Source organism: Astatotilapia calliptera, chromosome 5 (assembly GCF_964374335.1).
Source record: "Astatotilapia calliptera chromosome 5, fAstCal68.1, whole genome shotgun sequence".
In the NCBI taxonomy this organism is placed as follows: Eukaryota; Metazoa; Chordata; class Actinopteri; order Cichliformes; family Cichlidae; genus Astatotilapia; species Astatotilapia calliptera.
The window spans coordinates 17191798-17211805 of NC_137426.1; the positions used below are offsets into that span (position 1 = coordinate 17191798).

The window sequence follows — 20008 nt, forward strand, 5'->3', positions numbered from 1 at the left end:
CCCAGACGTGGCCCAGAGGAGGATTGTGTTGAAAGTTTGACTTCAACTATCACCCGATGCAATGTGTGCGCGCGCGTGTATTTGTGAACGCACGCGCACGTGTATGTGTACGCGGTTCTAAGTTTGCGACCAGGAATGAAGGAGAACAGGCGCTGCCGTAAAGTTTAGTGTAGAAGCGCACACAATTTATGCAGCGGATAAGAGGCGGCTGGCTAGACCGCGGCTCACAAATGACGGCTCGCTTGGCCGCGGTGAAATGAGAGCTAAAACGTGAGACTGGGATTTTTTAAAATTGTTTTCCTTCACCTAAGGACAAATGGATCAACAAGAGGTATCGTTAACTTTTCTTCGCAGCGACTACACTACATGGCTAGCTAGCGAAAACCTGCGACTTTACATTACAACAGAAAATAAAATATCACCAACTTATTAGGACGTTTCCATATAACTGCAGACACCAAATATAGAAGTCGTACATACTTTATCAATCGTTTAAAACAGCTTACTTTCAGAAAATACTCAACATGAGTGTCTGAAAGAGGTTTAGTCTGATCTACTAACGCGCATGCATTCTAAGTTAGTTATTTTTTGTGGTAATGTTAAGTTATGTCAGGTTTTTGAACTACAGAAACAGCGAGGAAGAAAATGCGGTTCAGCCTAGACACTCCGTTTAATGCCAGTTGTCTGCACAGGATGAAACAGACGTTTATGTAATAGGTGTAACCACAGCACAGAAAGCTTACAGCTACAACGATTACTGATAAAAATGTGTCTCATTGCTTCAAAACTTTGTTCTTATTCTTGAGTGTTTTCCGCTTAGCGGTTTGTGTCATCAGTGTCTTTTTTTAAATGAAAGTATGAACGACAGTAAGGGCTCAATTTTTTTGTTTTAGGTCTAATATCGTTGTTAATGTTGGTAAATAGACATCTACGCGCTTTACGAATTGGTTGTATGTTTTTTTCTACAATTAGATTATAGCACTTTTTTAGTTATAGAACTTTTATGTTATAACTCTCTTGAATAAGAGATTTTTAATCTCAAAGTTAATCTTTACATGGATACATAATGGATACTTAACCCTTTCACGGATAGTGGTCACTACAGTGGAGAGGTATTCAAAGGTTGTTATCTTGCATTTGTGTCAGTGTTGATGGTATACTTGCACATAAACCACTACATTGGACACTGACGTATCACTCCATACCCACCCACCCACTGGTCGTTTAATGTTACTATAGATGTATGTAGTGTGTAACTGTAATTATTGTTATTTAACCCTATCATGCATAAATTATGACAAAAACATCATGAATAAAAAAGAATCAGGATTCAGATTTTTTTTCTCAAGCATTTTTATTAAGCTTTTCATGCCTAAAGATGAATAAAAATACAGAAAAAAATTCCAGCATCATCACAGCATAATAGTCCCACCACCGTGTTTCACCATGAAGATGGTATTGCTTCCTTCTGACTCCCTTCTTTCTCTAAACATAAGCAGTGTCACGGTGCCCAGAGAGCTGTAGCTTTGTCCCGTCTGCCCAAAGGACATGCTTGCATAATCTTTCTCCAGGTTGTCCTTACTTATTTTAGTCTGATTTGAAAGTGTCTCTCCTGCAGAAGTGGAGTTTTTCTTAATCAGTGACCTGGTGGATTATTCCTGTGCAGGGTTAAATTGATTGTCTTCTTTTGAACAGTAATTCCTGACATGGCTAAATCATTTATGAGTGTCTTGGCAGTTATTCTGAGGTCTGTAGACACATCTCTCATTAGTTTTCAATGTCTTTGAAATCTTTCTCTTTCTCCTTCTGCCAGCCTTGTTCTTTAATGTGTCATGGATATACTAACAGTGGTGGACGGTTGATGATTTGACTTGTTTTGCAGCCACAGGACCAGTCAGCATGTATACCAGTGTATTTTAAAGTCAAGTGTGAGGCTGTCACGGCCCCTGTGTCTGATTTAAAAAAAAATAAAATCAGATTCTTTTGGACATGTGATGTTATTTATCTTCTAGTCTCTATATGATATTTAGTTTAATTATTTGTCTTTCTGAGTTTCTGTCTCTCTAGTCCTGGTTGCTGGTTATGATGTTAGTTCCCTTCTGTGTCCACTCTGTCCCAGTCTCATCTATGTTTCATCTTCTGCACGACTTCTATATTTTCTGTGTTTTGTCTTCTTTCTGCGTCAAGCTGTTGTGTCTTTGTGGGGGTCTCAGTGTCAGTCATGTCTCCATGTTTATCTGCTGTTCTTGTCAGTTCTCATGTCTTTGTCTGGGTCTCTATATTCGTTTACCTTTCTGTCTCAGAGTCAAGCCCATGTTTTTGTTCTCATGTTCTGTTACTTCCTGTTTTTGTTTTGGTACCCTGTGCACGTTATGTTCAGTTTTGCTTCCCTTGTCTCATTTAGCCGTGATTAGTGTCAGCTGCCCTTCCACCTGTTGCCTGATAATTAGCTCATGAATTTGTTTAGTTTGTCATTTTTGCAAGGCGTCGAAAATAAAGCTGTTTTGAGTTTTAAACCTTATCTTACAGTACATGCACTTTTGGTTCAATTCCTACCTGCCACACAGCAGAGACTTGACAGAGGACATCTGTCCATTAAAGTTTGTATTCAGGTGGATCATAAAACAGGACAATGATCTCGAGCACATGTGAGTGAAGTTGGCCCCCCACCTTCTTCAAATCTAACAAAAGTGGTATCAAATGTTTGTGCTACGTTTGTGCTGCTATCATTTTAAAGATATTCATAAAATAATGTCCTGATGCGTGCTTAATCATCCAGGCAAATAAATCCCAAAAGGTTGATTCTGCAGATCTAGTTTGTGAATGATGGTGTTGAAAGCTGAACTGAAGTCTATGAACGGCATCCTAAAGTATGAGTCTATAGTGTCCAGATGTGTGAGGGCTGAGTGGGCTGTCTCCTACAGTATCTGCTTTTGGGTCCTGTTTCCAAACACATTGGCTTAACCTGCCGTGACAGATGGAAACCAGCACAAACGTTTCACATCAATTTTGTTTGATTCCATTAATGTGTGTGTGTGTGGGGGGGAGGGGGGTTTGACCTTTACATTTTCATTAATATCTTCAAAACAGAAGCAGCACAAACCGGCACAAACGTAGCACAAACGTTTGATACCACTTTTGTTAGATTTGAAGAAGGTGGGGGGGCCAACTTCACTCACATCCTGCAGACCTCACAGAACTGAAGCAATGTTGTTGAGATTAATGGATCACAAGCATCTGCAAAAAAAAAAAAAATTGCTGGTACTCATGCTGCCCCGACGTCATGCCAGCGCATACTGGGAATGGCATAGGCACCGATTGGTTTTCTATCGGCCATTTGCTGGGAGTAAGGGCGCCCTCCGTTTGCGAGGTGCGCCTGCTGCTTGCGGCACAGGGAGGAGAGGGCGGGGGGATTCTCTGGCTGGCTGGACAGACATTATGATACAGATTTATAATTTGCACCAATGTTTTTTCGATAGATACAAGTAAGCATATGTGTCATTGGATAAAGGCAAGTCATCCTGAAACAATCAGAATACTTTATTAATCCCTAAGGAAATTATGTGGGTTACAGTTGCTCCAAAAAGAAATGGTAAAAATAGTAACAGTAACAGACTAAACTCCAAACAATACATTGTGTTACAGATTTTAATATTAATTAGTCATTGTCAGTTGTTGATTTGTCCTGTTCTCATTGTATGACGAATTATGATGGCTGTTTGGTAGCTGTTTGCATACAATGCATACTCTCTCCCTCTTCGTGTGTGTGTGTGTGTGTGTGTGTGTGTGTGTGTGTGTTTCTCTGGTGAATTTCGACAACAGTTTTATGTTAATGTACAATCCTCTGCGCCAGAGGGAGTGTTTGCCCGGGGAGCAAAACAGGCTAGGACCACCACTGCCTACAATGTGTCCATAATAAGCATAAATGCAGGCAGTGAAGTTGGACACTCGCAGAGGTTATGTTGTGTTGAAGTCTAAATCAGGCTTTAGTGATGCACAATGAAGTTGGTCTTGTGTTGGAGCATAAGCGTCTGCTTCCAAACTTCATTCTTTTGTTGCAGTGTTTTTGCTCTGCAGCTTGTAGCATCAATCCTCAGGCTGAAAAATGACTTTTAAAAAAATAACTTATCATATACTTAATTTATCTTTAAGTAATTCAAGAAGCAGGAAACAGTAAAAATCTCCCAGAACGTGGTGTTATTGGTTTTGAGTTTTCAGCCACATGTTGCCTTCACTGTCACCAAAAGCAGCTGAAGGAGATCTCTGCTTGGTGTAAAGAGGAAGGTCTTCCTCCTGACTCCTCAAAGGAAGCTCAGCTGTGTTTGCTATGGCGCGCTCTTCAGCGCACGACGAGCCGCCTCAGCAAAGTGACCAGAGACCTGGAAACCCACCGCTCTCAGCACTTAGCAGAAATGGCGGAGGTAAGGTATCCCCTCTGAAGATATCAGAATGTGACGATAAGAGAGAAAGTCTGTTATCTGTCCTTTCTGTGCGTAAGGTACGCAAGTCGCTGGAGCAGATCAGATTCTTCACGGAGCACAAAAATGTTTTGGCTCAGGAGATACAAGATGAGAATGATCACCTTAAGGAGCAGCTGCGGTGCCTAATATCACTTCAAGGTGTGAAAAATTCTTACCTACACAATATACAGATTACAGTAACTCAAGAGCAGAATTAATGTAGTGTTTCCTCATTATTGGATGGTATATACCCATAAATTTCTAAAGACAGAGATGTTTTAGTCTCATACACTAAAGGACTCTACTTTCTTATTCTTTTAGCATCCTAAACATGCTCTATTTACTTGATTACCCACAAGTTTCGTGAGTAATCAACTCCCCTCACCGATTTCCTCTGTCAGATGCCCAGATAAGCGAGGTGGCTAAAATGCTGTACCAGCAGGGTCTCACAGAGTTGATTCACAGCAGCCCCAGTGAGCAGGTGGCGTACCTCCTGGTGGAGAGGGCTTCCCTGCTTGAGACAAGCGAGCTTACAGACAAGTTGACGGGTGATGGAAACACAGCCAACCATATGGGGACAGGAGCACAAGTGAAGAGCACCGGCGTATCCCAGGTTAGAGGAAGAACATCACAAATTCAGTCTCATATGGCCAACATGCATATTGTTTTTCTAGTCTGTGACGCTGTCTTCAAATGTTATTCCACAGGCTGCCCACAAGGGGGCACCACGTCATGGGCAGAGCGCATGGAAAAAACTCTTTGGACTCAAGTCTTCACAGAACAAACATACTTTTATTCCTGTATGTATGTCGTTAATACCTTTAAATACCTTTAAATACTAACAAACACTAAGATTGCTCTCAGGAACTGATGCTGACTTTAGTTTTTGTATAATGTGTAAACATAAAGATCTTGCACGTTAGCCACTCGCCACATTAACTACAAACTCTTATTTTCTGTTCCAGTGTTATTTAGCTCTGTTCTGAGCACAGGTTAGGAAATTTGCATGGCAGAAGAATTTCAAGATACTACCCAACTGATGCATCTTGACCCACTGCACTTCTCAAGGTGTCCAGTTCTTGCATGGACCTTTAAACATTTACGCTATATGTTCCTGCTCCTGCTTACTTCCTTTTAGAGCTTGTCAGTTATTGCTGTATTGGACATGCAGTAAGTTGATGCGTGTTGTATTCGCAGGCTGAGGCCAGATTTTTGGCTGGCCAGGAAAATAGTTTGGGAAGAGAGTGCTCCCGGCTGGAGCGGGACCTGGAGGAGGGCTCCCGCCGGCTGGCAATGGCACACAATGAGATCCGGCGTTTGACTGATGAGCTGGAGTCTGCTCATTTGACCCAGAGAGCATATGGTGAGAGATATTAATCAACAATTTATAAAGAGGCTGTCATTCTTAAACTGATTTCTCATGGTGGCTTGCCATCACAATTGTCTCTGTGTTTATATGGATATGCTAAATGCAGCTTTTCCTGGAGGCATTTGGTCCCTCCCATTCATGGACATTTTGCAATAATGCACTGAGGTAATTTCTTTGAATTTGGAATAGACGTTCACTTTGACTTAATCCTGAGGTGATTATGTTGTCCTTGCAGTACCACCTTGTTTGGTATAGCACACTCCTAAGTATAGTTAATTTAGTCACAGGTAATCTTCAGAATTACCGTACTAAATTGCAAATCAAGCAGCTATCTTGTTAGTTGCATTACATGCCATCCTTAGGCATCTGCAAGACGGGGGATTAGAAACAAACAGACAAAAAAAACCATGTTTTTACTTGCACACTTACACTATAGTTTGCTGGCTTCAGCTTGTGTGTATGGTAGAGGAAAAATACTAAGGTAACAAAGGCGTGATAAGCAGTCAGGCATGCAGCATTACAGCCTCCGTTTCCACCCACGCCTCTTTCTACAGTGGAGAAATTGTGGCTGAGCATTTCTTTGTGAAGTCTAAGGAATTTGGAAAGAAAGCGTCCGTACTTTTTAAAGTTTCCTTGAAGATGTTTCACCTCTCATCCGAGAAGTGTCTTCACTTCAGTTCTAAGAGCAAATGGTGGAGAGTCCCAGATTTTAAGCCCTATGGGAGTGTCCTCTACCTAATCACATCAGCCAAGGTGTGAAAACAGGTGTGGTTCACAATCAGCCAAGGTTTCGGGTGAACCCATTTTCACACCCTATCATGTGATTTACTGAGGTCAAATGTCCCAGGATGTGAGTGGGCATTAAGGCGTCTGGGAAGGGATCTAAAAACTGGTTTATAGATGGCAGACAGTTGGTCTCATAAACCCCCGCCTCTGTTCAAAGATGGTCGTTCACAGTGGACATAGATGGCTTCTTTCACTCGTCTTTCAAACCACAGAAAATGACTACAAGCTCCTTGGAAAACAGAACCAGCTTCACCCGCAGATTCATGCCTCGCGTGTATCTCCTAAAAATCTCAGATAAGTTCAAGTTCAGATTTTAAGTATTCTGAAAATCTTGCGAACACGATAACTCGAGAAGGAAGTGACTTAGGATTTTTCCACCAATTGCTCTTTGAACTGAAGAAGCTTCTTGGATGAGAGGTGAAACGTCTTCAAGGAAACTTAAAGAAGTCCAGATGCCTTTCTTTCCAGGCTCCTTAGACTACAATGACCTGGATGACTGAGAACCTTCACAGACATTTCTTTGTGAAATGCTTTTTGGGCTGGATTTTTGCTCATCCTGCTGAAGGACCAGTAAATTTATGGCAAGGTGATAGGTTCATCATCCTTTGTCTGTCTGTCCATGCGTCCACAATTCACAAGATTCACTGGCATTGTTCTCGACTTTGTGTTAATGATTAAACACTAAAAAGAAGATCTTATATGTTCCTCATCAGGATAGAGTTTCTGTCACGTGGGGAGGTGTAGTCTAAGCTTGATTGTTTACTGGTAATTACAGTATGTGACAGCTCATCTCATGTAAAAGTAATGTAACAAATTATTAAAAAATACTCTCTCTGGGAAATAATTGCACTAACAATACACAAGCAAAGCATTATTTGAAGAAAAATTAATAATTCTTTATTTCATTCACATTAGAGCCTCTCCTGGGATAAAAGAGAAAATATACACGTACAAGGAGAGGGTCATTCAACGCACATCATCATCATAAAAAAGAAGAAGAAAGAAATACATCAATCAATAAATCGCCCATTTCCAAATGCAGTTATAACTTATCTACAAGATTTTCATAGGCTCAAAAGTAACTAGACATTTGGCTAACAGGCTATTTCATGGCCAGGTTAGATCTGTTCTCTTGTTATTCTGTAGTGTACAGTTCAAGATGGATTTGTTTTATTTGACTCTGAATACATATGTATGTCAAATGAAACTAGTAGAAAGCATGCAACCTCAAAGTTCAGTCCTATTTTCGTTTAGTGTAAAATAATCAGCCATGACTGCTTGAAAAGAAAATGCCACATTTAGCTAAATCTGGAACCGATTTTTAGCCTTGTTTGTATAACACATAAGCATACTCTTCAAATAAAACCGAAGTTTTACACCCCTGTAACAAAACTTAACCAGCAACTTTGTTCAGAGAAGTGTGTGCTTACTCTAGCTTATGTTGTTTTTCAGAGCCTGAGTTGCAATCAGCACAGCAGGAGGTGGAGCAGCTCCGGCAGGAGGTAGAAAAGCTGAAGAAATATGGTGAGAATTGTTTTGCATGTTTTCAGCACAAAATTGCCACTACGGATTCCCAACAGATAGCCAGACACAGTTTGTGATTCACTTTGGTTGTTATAATAGCTTTATAGTGGCTCTTTGGTGAAATGTCATTCAGCATTCATCCGTGCTCCAGCTTACTCCACACATTTCCCCTGAAACTGCGCCGCACATCCGCTGCAGCTGAGCCAACAACACACCTCGCCACTACCAAGAAATTGCATTCTAAACAACAGTTTTCAAAGAACTAATTGTGAAACGAAGACAAAAGCAGGTTTACACGCCCCATACAGTTCAGATTCATGAACTGGAATAAAACCCCTTCTTTTAGTTTTCCCTCCACCGCAGATCAGCAAGGAAACAGCTTTTATTAACCCCTCACCTGTAAAAGCCTGATGGGGTATTGTTGTCATCCTGCCAGGTGGGCAGGTGGCATTGAAACCCGAGTTAGGGTATTCAGATTCATGCCTCGCGTGTATCTCCTAAAAATCTCAGATAAGTTCAAGTTCAGATTTTAAGTATTCTGAAAATCTTGCGAACACGATAACTCGAGAAGGAAGTGACTTAGGATTTTTCCATTTACAACATAGATGCATCTACTAGTATGCTGAGGGGTAGCGCTGGTGGCCATCAGTGTTTTGTATAATAGACTTGGCCCAATAAATTTAAACTGCTGGAGCATTATTTTAGCTTCAGAAATGTGGAGTACAGCAGGTAGTACAGTCTTTAAAAAATAGAAATGAATCTTTTAATCGCATTTATTAAGTAGACCTTCAAAGTGTTTAAAGTAAAATAAAAACGATAACAGTGATAGCATGTTGTATTATTATTATTATCATCATTATCATCATCTAATGCAGCGGTCCCCAAGCCCTGGGCCACAGACTGGTACAGGTCTGTGAGTCGTTTGGTACTGGGCTGCAAGAGTTGAGACTCGGGTGTGAAATTCATGGTTTTCAGGGTTTTTAGCGTTATTTTTTAAATTGTTTTTATTGTTAACTCTGTTTCCCTGGGTCTGTTCCTGTGTGTTATGAAGAAATCTTCTTTTTATTTGGTACCAGTACTGGTTTTATTTAGTTGTATTTATCCGCGACACCTTAAAAGCTGGTCTATGAAAATATTGTCTGACATAAACCGGTCCATGGCGCAAAAAAGGTTGGGGACCGCTGATCTAATAAGTACTTTTTTGTTTTTTTAAAGAAATGGTGGAACTGCGAAAGACTAAAGAGCTAAATGATCGCCTGGACCTCGAGATCAGAGCCTTGAGGAATAGGGTTCGCTCCTTGGATGCTGAGAAAACCTCTTTGAAGCAGATGGTAAGAGACCAGCTAGAATAAAGTAATTTACAAAAACATACAATGAAGATTTTGGGAAACAGGTGCAGTAATTTATTGAAATGTGTAAACATACATGTATATACGGTGTAAAAGACAAAAATAATTGTAACAAACTTGAAATTCAAGGTGAAATTCATCTTTATTCTTCAACGTAGCCTATACCCGCTTCTTCAAGGCATCTTATAATTTCTTTAAGTAGTCTTCAGAAATAGTTTTCCAGGCTTCGTGAAGGACATTTAAAGCTCTTCTTTGGATGTCGGCTACCTGTTGTTCTGTTCTCTGTCCAGATGATCCCACACTGCTTCAATAATGCTGAGGTCTCTGGGGAGCACTGTGTTTCACTGTGTTTTTTCTCTATCCTAGTGTGCGCTTATTGCATTGGAAATGTGTTTGGGATCAGGCTGAGAAATGAAGGTGTTGCCAATCAGATTCTTTCCAGATGGCACTATATGGTGCATCAAAATTGGACTGTAGCTTTCTGCGTTAATGCTTCCATCAAATTGGACGAGATCTCCAACACCAGTGGCTCTAATACAGCTCTAAACCACCAAACACCACCATGTTTTTTTTTTAAACTCAATTTTTATTTATTTTTAATCAGCAGTGATACATCCTATACTTCCTCTTTACAACTGTACCCCTATGTACAAGCATATACTCGCATCAAACTACACAGAGCAGCTATGAATGTCCAGGAGCAGCATGTCACAGAAGCACACATACATATAAAGAAAAAGTATACACGAGCAGGACCTTCTTGCTGTGAGGCAACAGTGTTAACCACTGTGCCACTGTGCTGCCTGCTGTCCTGAGTTCAATTCCACCATCAGGCCAGGGTCTTTCTGTGTGGAGTTTGCATGTTCTCCCCGTGTTTGCGTGGATTCTCCCCGGGTACTCCGGCTTCCTCCCACAGTCCAAGGACATGCAGTTAGTGGGGATAGGTTAATTGGAAACACTAAATTCCCCATAGGTGTGAATGCGGGAGTGAATGCAAGTGCAATTGGTTGTCTCCTGTCTGTGTATTAGCCCTTTGACAGACTGGCAACCTGTCCAAGGTGTACCCTAACTCTCGCACTAAGACAGCTGGGATAGGCTCCGATGCCCCCCGCAACCCTGAAAAGGATAAGCGGAAGCGAATGGATGGATGACCACTCTTTGGCCTTATATGAAGCAGTCTTTTACCACCACCATGTTTTACAGATGGCTGTAGACACTCACTGTTGTACCTCTCTCCTGACCTTCTCCATACATACCACACAAGAGTTCACCAACAATTTGACCAACAATCACCTTGTTAATGCAAAAATACTATTTTATGCCTTCAAACTATGTTTTCTTTCGCCAATTAAAGACATGGCAATAAATGGGAATAAATTATGTGTTTTTCCAGCAGGCTGCTAGGAACAAAGTAGCAGGTTGTCTGTTATGTGTGTGCACAATAGTGGTTCATCCTGTAAGTTAGGTGCATTTTTTGTGCTTATGAATTTGACTAATTCATAAGTCAGCATTAAGCAGCTTAACAAACAAAAAAACATTCCTCTGAAAAAGGATCAGGTTGAAGGACTGGATTGAAAATGAGTGAAAAAGCAGCCAGTGTCTAAAGAAAAACTTTGAAAGACCTTCTGAAAACCTGGAGAACTATTGCTCAGGACCACTTTTTAATAAATACAAGGAGCTCTCACTTCTCTGAAGCAAAATATAATGAAATGAGGGTTGGGGCAAGACTTTTGTGCAATACTGTATCTTTGTGAAACTGTGTTAGATTTATTTGCTGTTACTTTCTGTGCAGCAAAATTTAGTTAAATTAAAACAAAATAGCAAAGTTCTCAGTTCGCATTTCGACTTTGCTGTTAATTCACGGCTGAATATGAAGTACATGAGAGGTACATGCACTTACATGTTAACTGCATGTGCAGAACAGACATTATGCAAATATATGTAGCATAAAGGCCCCTGTGAGGATTGGTTTGTGTGTGTGTGTGTTTTATTTTGTAGATCGGCTAATTAATTATTTAAGCATCAAATAACACAAACATGAATGAATGAATAGTGAAATAACAACTTGTCTACTGTATGTGTGTTTGTCTTAGGTTGTGTCGCTGCAAGAAGAAGCAGAGCAGTTGAAGGCAGCCTTACAGGAGCTCCTAACTAAAGAGGTTCCAGTCAAACAAGCAACAGAGATGACTCAAGTAAGTCTGTTTAAACATGATGTATTCACTCAAGGTTTTGCATTCTTATGCTATATATACATATTTTAGTGACAGGAGCATTTGGAGGAAGTTAGCTTTGAAACCTTCTAAACTGGTCTTGTGCTATTTTTGGTACTGCTCTTACATAAATGCACAACTAAGAATGCAACAGCAAATTTGGGGTTTACATTGGCAGGAGACTCATATGCACAATGCAGGAGTGAGAGTATGACATGGAAAGTTTTAACTGCTGTTTGAATAATCTAAAATGAACAAAAGCCTACTGGGAAAAGGAGCGAGGGCAAACATGAGCTCGTGAAAGAAAGGTTAGGCAGCGCTTGGGCAAACATAACACAGCTTGACAGAGAGAAAAACAGAACTATCTTTGCACAGATGGCTGGTCAGTCAGTAGGAGACAGGTGGGCAACATATATCAGCTGAAAGTAATTAATACAGTGAAGACAATGAGGACAATCACACTGGAGCCCGGCACAGAAAATAAGAGTAGAGACACAACAGGAATCACACACACAGGCAGGGGGAGGAACAGATAGAGAACACTTAGGTACCTGAAATAACAAAAATCAGAACATGAACTTAAACACATGGCTGTAAAACTGTCACCTCATTTCTTCAATAGCCAAAACAGCTATTCAAAATTCACTAATATCACTTTTGCTTTCACTCTAAGAGAGGATGTGTTAAAATCCTGCGCACTGTTTGTGTTATTCTATTTCAGTATGTGTTAAATTATAAAATATAATTAGAAATAGTTATAATTGGTTATAGCTGTCTAATTAAGGCATCGCACAGTTCATGCTGATTTGTCGACTGCACATTTGATGCTAATTTCCTGTTCCACCAAATCCCGAAGGTGCTCTACAGCAACCTGAACTTTCGATGAGGGCTTAATACACACCGGAGTAATGAGGGAATGAGACACAGAAAGAGAGCACAGCAGGGAGTAATCAGAGGTAACGAGACAAGGGGACGCAAAACCAGAACACAGGACAGGGACTATCAGAATAAAAACAGGAAACACACGGCAGGCACAGAGGCATGGACTTGACGCTGAGCAGAGAAAGTACGGAGCACAGGGACAGCAACAACAACTGCGACATGAGACACCACTGAACAAGAAAATAGACATGAAGACAGAACTAAAGCTACACTACACATGAGGGGCACAGGAACAAAACCTAAGAACTAGAAATCACAGACCAAAGAACAACTAGAGCACTAGACATACAAAACAGACACCAAAACACTAGCAGTCATAAACCATGATGAAATAAAAAATAAAAGTACAAAACTCAAAATACAGGGTCACCTACACAGGACTGTGACACAAGCTTACAAATACCTGAATATTATGTCTGCCCAACATCACAACAGTCAGTACAGATTGGCTAGAAAGAAAGATTTCATTATTTACGTTCTTCATATTGATGCGCTTGAATAAAATGTAAAGTTTGATTTTGTACTTCTTTCAGTCTCCAACAGCAGAGCTGGTACAGAGCAACAAGACCTGCAGACGTTTGCAAGAAAAGCTCACTGCAGAGAGGAGAAGCCTTTTGGAAAAAGAGGAAACTGTAAGTAAATATATTAATAAGTTAAAACCGTCATGCAAACAAAACAGAACATCACAATGAACAGAAGACAACACATAAGCACAAACAGCACACAGAGACACACAAAGGCAAAGACAGAAAACCTGGTATTTGATTCCAATACTAAACTCTATCTATTTCCCCAATTGTCTCTGAATCGTTATCTTACAACAGTTACCTAATAAATGTGTCTAACTTTAATCAGTGCATCAATTTACACAACTTTGCTTCTTATGACATTCAACACCCTCTTTGTATAACTTTCTGGGCTTTCTTCCCAGACCTTATCATCAATCATTTTTGGGCTCATTTTCACAGGCTTATGGCTGAGGTCAGTTCATGAAGTCAAAAATAATGACTGTTATGCCACCCTTACACTTAAAAAAAAAGATTGGCCTATTTCTACCAACCATATGTCACAAAGCGCTCAAAATAGGCCACAAACCTACACATTATTTCCAGTTATTAAATCTCAAAACAACCTGTGTGCATCAACAGGTGTTCTTACAAATGTAAATAATGCTTGACCTAAATATATGGGTCACAAACAATTTGAGCATACGGGTCAAATGCTTAACATTGTAATTTCAGTATATAAACACTTAGTACAGGTACGTAGTGTATACAAGTATATATGTCGCCTGTAATTTGCATGGAAGTGACACACCTGTCTAACACTGAACAGTTGCTCTCCAAGCTGTAGTGTATTTGTGAAAACAAGACTTTCTTTGCTTCTGATTTCACCCAGCAAGAGTCAGAAAACCTCTCGGAGCTGTTGCTGACTAATTGCGTCATGTCCAGTATGACAGAAAAATGTTGACTGTGAGGAGGAAGTAAGATCTCTCATGGTCTTTAAGGTTTATGTGGTGTTTGAGCTTTAGGTCTATATTTCAGTTTTGGGTTTCTTTTTTTTTTAATCTAATGAGTGAATTCTTTATTCTTGTATTTGGTAGTTTGAGTTTTAGATTCCCGATTCGATTCTTTTGTATTATTCTAACAGAGAGTTTGATTTCTTTTCATATAGTTGAGTCTATTGCTTCAAGATGTTTCAAGTATGTTTCAAGATAGTTTGCCGTCTAGTGTTTGACTTTCTTTAGCTCCAGTTCCCATATGTGATTTTGTTACAAATCATCAGTTTGGGATTTTTTTTTAACCTTCATATTTTTTGTTACTTTATGCATATCAGCTATTAAAGGCCGCCTTTTGTTTACACTATTTGTACTGCCTACACCCTGCAGTTTGTTACCTCAACACACCTAAGCGCTACAACACACCTTGACAGGTAAACCTTTGCTGTTTATAATACAGAGTTTCAGCAGAGAAGTGCTGAATTCTTTCGTCGCTGTCAGGTTTAATATATACTAAATTACAATTAGAAGGATGATTTGAATGACATGTGAAAAGTGCGTCCACGAACTGCTTATCACAGTTTTAAATAGAGAGATCTAAAATCTAAAATTTAATGTGTTTCTTCCTTTGCTCTGTCTGACAGTTGTTGAGTAATCTTTCTGAGTAATCTTGCTAAATAGGTGGGACTGAAAACACACCTCTACCAAGGTGGATTAAGCAACCTCAGGAGACCTGTATTGTAAACAAATGTAAAAACTACCCGTCAACATAAATGATTCTGTAGCAATTACACAAGAATATCCAGTAATGTACCTGACTACAATTAAACACATTCACTTACTGAAAATCGGGGGCATCTGCTGTGGCAAATGGGTGCAAGCCTTTTACCACAAACTTAGTCACTGCTCGGTGACATTCATCTATCCAGGCCTAAAAGGAGCGAGAACTGCCAGCATCTGAGCCAGACTCTGTCTGTCTCTCTCATCATGGTCACCTAAATGCACAGTAAAGGCAGGTTTTGTAATAAGGCAGATTGCGCTAACATAATATGCACTGTTAGTTGATTATTTACCTGCCACATTAACGGGAGAGGACGTGCAAACATTACCGCTGCTGCTGGGTTGAGCTTCACGAGTCTGGAGCGGAAGCATTTGCTCACAAAACGCACGTGTTTTGTGAGCAAATGCTTTTGCATATTCGTAGCGTTTCCTCCTTTATGAAATATCTACTTGCAAGTATTGCAAGTTGCCCTGCTGTCATCTGTTCTCGTAAAGTATGACCAAACTTTTGAGTGTTTAAGCCGCTTAGGCGCCGCGTTTGCTGCCAGGTAAATGACGCTCCGCAACGTGGTGACGTCATTCGGGGCGACTGGAATCGATAAGGGAATCGTTTGCAAAAATGGCAAACAATTCCAAGGAATTGAAACAGTGGGAACCGGTTCTCAACAAGAACCGGTTTTCGATACCCATCCCTACTGGACAATGTGATACATAGATACATACACACACACACAAATTTTTATAGACAAAGGTACGCATACATGCATTCAATGGGATGAAAGACCTAGGTAACTAAGACAGAATAAATACAGTTTCATAGAGATCTGAAAGCCTTAGCTAGGTCTTCAAGTCTTCAAGTAAAAAACATGTCTGTATGTTATCAGCACATATTTTAACCACCTGCTAAGCGCTTGTGAGAACTATATGAAAGCTGCATGACCCACGTGACAACCCTGAATTCTGAACCCCTGTTAACAGGACTGTGACTTACTCAAGGCCTCTGGTTTTTCCCAACCAGCCTGTAACCCATAGTTTTTGTGAAAGACACCAATTTGTTTACAAACACTTGCCTAACCACCAAGCAATTGGTTGCAAGACAAACCAGTAACCAGTAAAGTAAAGTTGTGCTTTACAAACCAACACATTTAAAAGGTTGAGCAGTATCCATCACAGGTTTTGAGCTGCACTATTAAAAGTTTGCCTGCTTTTTCATGAGTAGTTATGGGCTGTCTTAGAAACCACAGGTGACCCTGATAACCTGCAGTTACAAAGAAGTTTTCAGTGCAGCACTGTATCCCATATAGCACAAACAATGTTCATGCTGGCAACAGCAACCAACTTCCAGCAAGTGCTCGCCAACTTATCAGCAACGACAAATGACGTTGCTGACCAGTTTTTAAGTGTGCATAAATGGTAAATGGCCTGCATTTGTATAGCGCTTTTCTAGTCCTTAAGGACCCCAAAGCGCTTTACACTACATTCAGTCATTCACCCATTCACACACTGGCGATAGCAAGCTACGTTGTAGCCACAGCTGCCCTGGGGCGCACTGACAGAGGCGAGGCTGCCGGACACAGGCGCCACCGGGCCCTCTGACCACCACCAGTAGGCAAATATGGGGTTAGTATCTTGGTGCCGTATCTTGCCCAAGGATATTTGGCATGCAGCCAGCCTGGGATCGAACCACCGACCTTCTGATTAGTGGCTGACCTGCTCTGCCACCTGAGCTACAGCCACCCCAACTGAGGCTTTAGCAGTTCATTTCACAGTGATTGCCAGCAACCACCTGCAACTGGTCAGATAGTACTCTCTTTTGCCTGATAACCAGTGGTTGCCACGTGGTCGCCAACTATTCTCGGGGCCTGAATCTTTTTGTGTCCAGTACAGGGTGAGTAAGTTGATTAAGAGCAATCAGACCTGCCTGCCGATTTTTTTTTTTTTTTTTTTTTAAATAGCGTCAGTGCTCACGAGATGGCTTTTGGTGACGAATTGAGACATTAGAAGAACATGGAGAATTTTTTCAGATGAGTCCCAATAATTTTTTAATAAAATAAACAGCCTTTTCTGTTACATTATACATTATATCTTTTTTCTCATCTGTTTAGATACATTCTCTTCAGCAGCAGGTTGACTGTTCCCAAACCAGTGTGGATAACTTTGTGCTAAATATCAACACCAGTGAAGACATCCTGCAGGATCAAATGTACGATATTCAATCCCTGGACCTTCTACCTCTCAGGATTTTCTATAAAACAGTCCCATGAATGAAGGTTTATATTCAGTGTGTGTCCATGTCTGTGTTTGAAGGCTGCTGAAACAAAAAAAGGCAGATCCCTATCTTTTTGTAAACACTCAGTCACATGACTCCTTTGTGACAGCGGATGAAGAGCCACAGACGATAAAGTGCGAAGAAAACAGACCACAAAAGGTAATTTCCCATATTTCCTCAGGTCTGCTTACACATTTAAACCTGCTTTCATGTCATAGTGCTAAAGTGGAAAAATAACAGTTGCCTAGCTCATGTTTTCAGTTCAAAGAGAAAGCTGCAAATAAATAATTCACATGTGCAGAAGGTGATACTTAATGCTCTGGGCAAACAAAAACAAACACAAAAACCCCAACTGTAAACACCAAAAATAAAAATAAATTCTGTCTGTGCTGATGTTTTCATTTTGGACTGTAGGAGTGTATTAATTGTCAACAAGCAATGAAAACTCTGCTGTCCTCCCAAGAGGAGTGTGAGGCACTTAAAAGCGAGATCTGCGAGACCCTGTACTGCATTGACGAAGAGCGAAGGTAACCTAACTTACATCAGTGTGACAAATACAATGAGTTTGACGTGTAATTATGATTAGACGTCCATTCATCCATACAGGAGACAACTATAATTAAATGGAATAAAACGGCTGTGCAGAGTGTAACACGTAGGCATCTTTTGCCATCATGAAATGAGCTTTTTGCATTTGATTTTTTTTACCATGTCCCTTCAGCAAATTCCACGAGATGAAGCAAAAACACAAGGCCAAACTTTGCCGAGCCAAACAGAAATTTGAAGATGAAACCACCTGGCGTGATGAGAAGATAAAAAGTCTAGAGAGAGAATTGTCCTTGTGCTGTCATTCAGTAGCAAAGGTGAGTCTGCACTTGGATGTTTGAGGTGGAGCAGTAACATTGAGTCTTTTTACAGTTGCTTAGTCTGTATTTTATGTCCCCAAAAGAAAAAAGAAAACTGCTACTTGTGTCCTTCTGTTTGCTGTCTTATTGGTTCAGTGATGAAGCCAAATTTGTAAATGTTCATCAAGGGGGACTGTAGGAGCTGATATAAAGCTGAAGGTGGTAAATGTTTCTTTTTTCCTTTTCATGCTCAGGAGAAGGAGCTTGTCATAAGCATAACTGTGGAAAATGAGAAACTACTCTCTGAGAGGAGGAAGCTACTGCAACAGCTAAACGAGGAGGAGCACAAGAAGAAGGACAGTTGTCTAAAAGCTTCTTTATCCAAATGCAGGTACTGAAATTACTGAAATTTACTGAATGATAAGTCATCCAATCCAGACTTCATGTTCGTTCTGATCCTAAGGGTGGAACTTTTAGAGCTCGAAAACAAGAAACTCGGAAACCAAATATCACAAATGTCCAACCAGCTCGCTGTCCTGGAGTTCAGCCTGCAGAAGACGGAGCTGCTTCACTTTGCTGAGGTACCACTCGTGCTTAATTATGCTTTTATTTTATACACATGCTCCATGTTGTTTTATGTTTTCCATTTATTTGGCTATCATAAGAATGATCTATGAGCCTTTCTAATAAAATAGAAATTCCTAAACCTATAATTAGGCTCTGCCTCAAAGGTGTTGCGTAAATACACCTTGGTAAAAAAGAAAAATTCACTCTCTGCCAACTTTGGCCTTAGATCGTTAAATTTTCATCAAAATTTAACGATTTAATGATTGACTCTGTGACTACAAGCCCAAATCCTCACCCCTCCATTACCGTGCTTGGCAGTTGGTATGAAGTGTTTGTGCTGATGAGTTGTGTTTGGTTTTTGCCAAACAGCACTGGACATTCTCGTCAAACATCACTTTAGTCTCGTCTTTCCAAAGGACATTGTTCCATTGTGTGGTTTGCTCTGATTCAAGAGGCTTTCTCCTGGGAGCCTCTTCAAACAAGCCACATTTATTCACTTTTTTCTGATTGTGCTGTCATGAACTTTAACATGCTAACTGAGGTCTGTAGCATGTTAAATGCTAACATAACATAATTTAATATTTGTTGAGTCTTTGACACTGAATTACCTACACTGATACAGCCTGACTGTGTCCTGGGTCTTAACAGATAAAGCCCATCTTTTGAATTTAATATTAATCTGCTGCTTGTTTTGTGTGATTAGAAACTTAAGAAAATGCCAGATGACCAGCAAGTTTTCAAGTCTCTTCCTCAGCAGTCTTCAAGGTAGGTCCAGCAGTGATTCAGAACTTGCCTCAAATTAATTTGTTAGGAACAATGAAACCTAATTAAATGTCTGTTAACTTTGCATCCACAGTGTGATTTCACCTGAGCAGTCTGAAGCTCAGGCCTTGTTGGATGGTACACTTAGAGGTCACTCCAAGCAGACAGATGGGACTTGTTACAGTCGTGCGTCTGAGATTGTGTGTCAATCAGCAGATATGAGCTACCTGAACCTGACCTCTACACAGAAAAACCACTTGAACCGCTCAGGTCCCCTGGCTGCCCTCAGCAGCCTTGAAAATCTGCCTTCCTGAAGTTTTCTGTTTTATTTGTAAGTTAAATTAATAAATAAGATACAAACTGGGTTTGAATTTCATTAAAACAATCAAATTAAACCAGCCTGAATTTGTATCAGTTTCTAAATTTTGTGGACTTTCGCATCAAAATTGACAATTTTTGCATTTGTTCTCTATCTTAAACTTCAAGGTTTTACATTGGAAATAAGTTATCTGAATTTCTGGAGCAGGCCCACATCTCATAACACTCCCCTTTCAATTATTTGTGTATATTTGACCCCTTGAGCTACAAGCAGTTTGTTCTTCTTTTAGTTCCCCACCTACCTTCCCTCATCTCTTTGTCTCTCATCT

The 20008-nt window shown here is 40.3% G+C and overlaps 1 protein-coding gene across 3 annotated transcripts; it reads left to right on the forward strand.

Moving 5' to 3' along the window:
• Positions 1–174: 174 nt before the first annotated feature.
• Positions 175–19756, forward strand: LOC113022337 (uncharacterized). 3 transcript variants are annotated; one of them, XR_013909225.1, is made up of 18 exons: positions 175–331; positions 4248–4421; positions 4499–4619; positions 4862–5073; positions 5168–5260; positions 5658–5823; positions 8068–8139; positions 9355–9470; positions 11582–11680; positions 13174–13272; positions 17024–17121; positions 17226–17346; positions 17602–17714; positions 17909–18050; positions 18287–18423; positions 18510–18613; positions 19303–19364; positions 19456–19756. XR_013909225.1 is itself a non-coding variant. In XM_026167629.2 (18 exons), exons 1-18 carry the CDS (start codon positions 317–319, stop codon positions 19673–19675), a joined length of 2178 nt encoding a protein of 725 aa, XP_026023414.2. In that variant the 5' UTR covers positions 175–316; the 3' UTR covers positions 19676–19756. The 3 variants fall into 3 exon arrangements, 2 of the variants coding, with proteins under 2 accessions (XP_026023414.2, XP_026023415.2); XM_026167629.2 differs by having other exon boundaries at positions 18496–18613; XM_026167630.2 differs by having other exon boundaries at positions 186–331; positions 4251–4421; positions 18496–18613.
• The last annotated feature ends 252 nt before the right edge of the window (positions 19757–20008 follow it).

Bases quoted from the DNA above. Each gene is read 5' to 3' on its own strand.
- LOC113022337 (XM_026167629.2), top strand. The intron at 11,681-13,173 runs GTAAGTCTGTTT...TACTTCTTTCAG, and splicing joins AAGCAACAGAGATGACTCAA to TCTCCAACAGCAGAGCTGGT. The intron at 17,122-17,225 runs GTACGATATTCA...CTGTGTTTGAAG, and splicing joins GACATCCTGCAGGATCAAAT to GCTGCTGAAACAAAAAAAGG.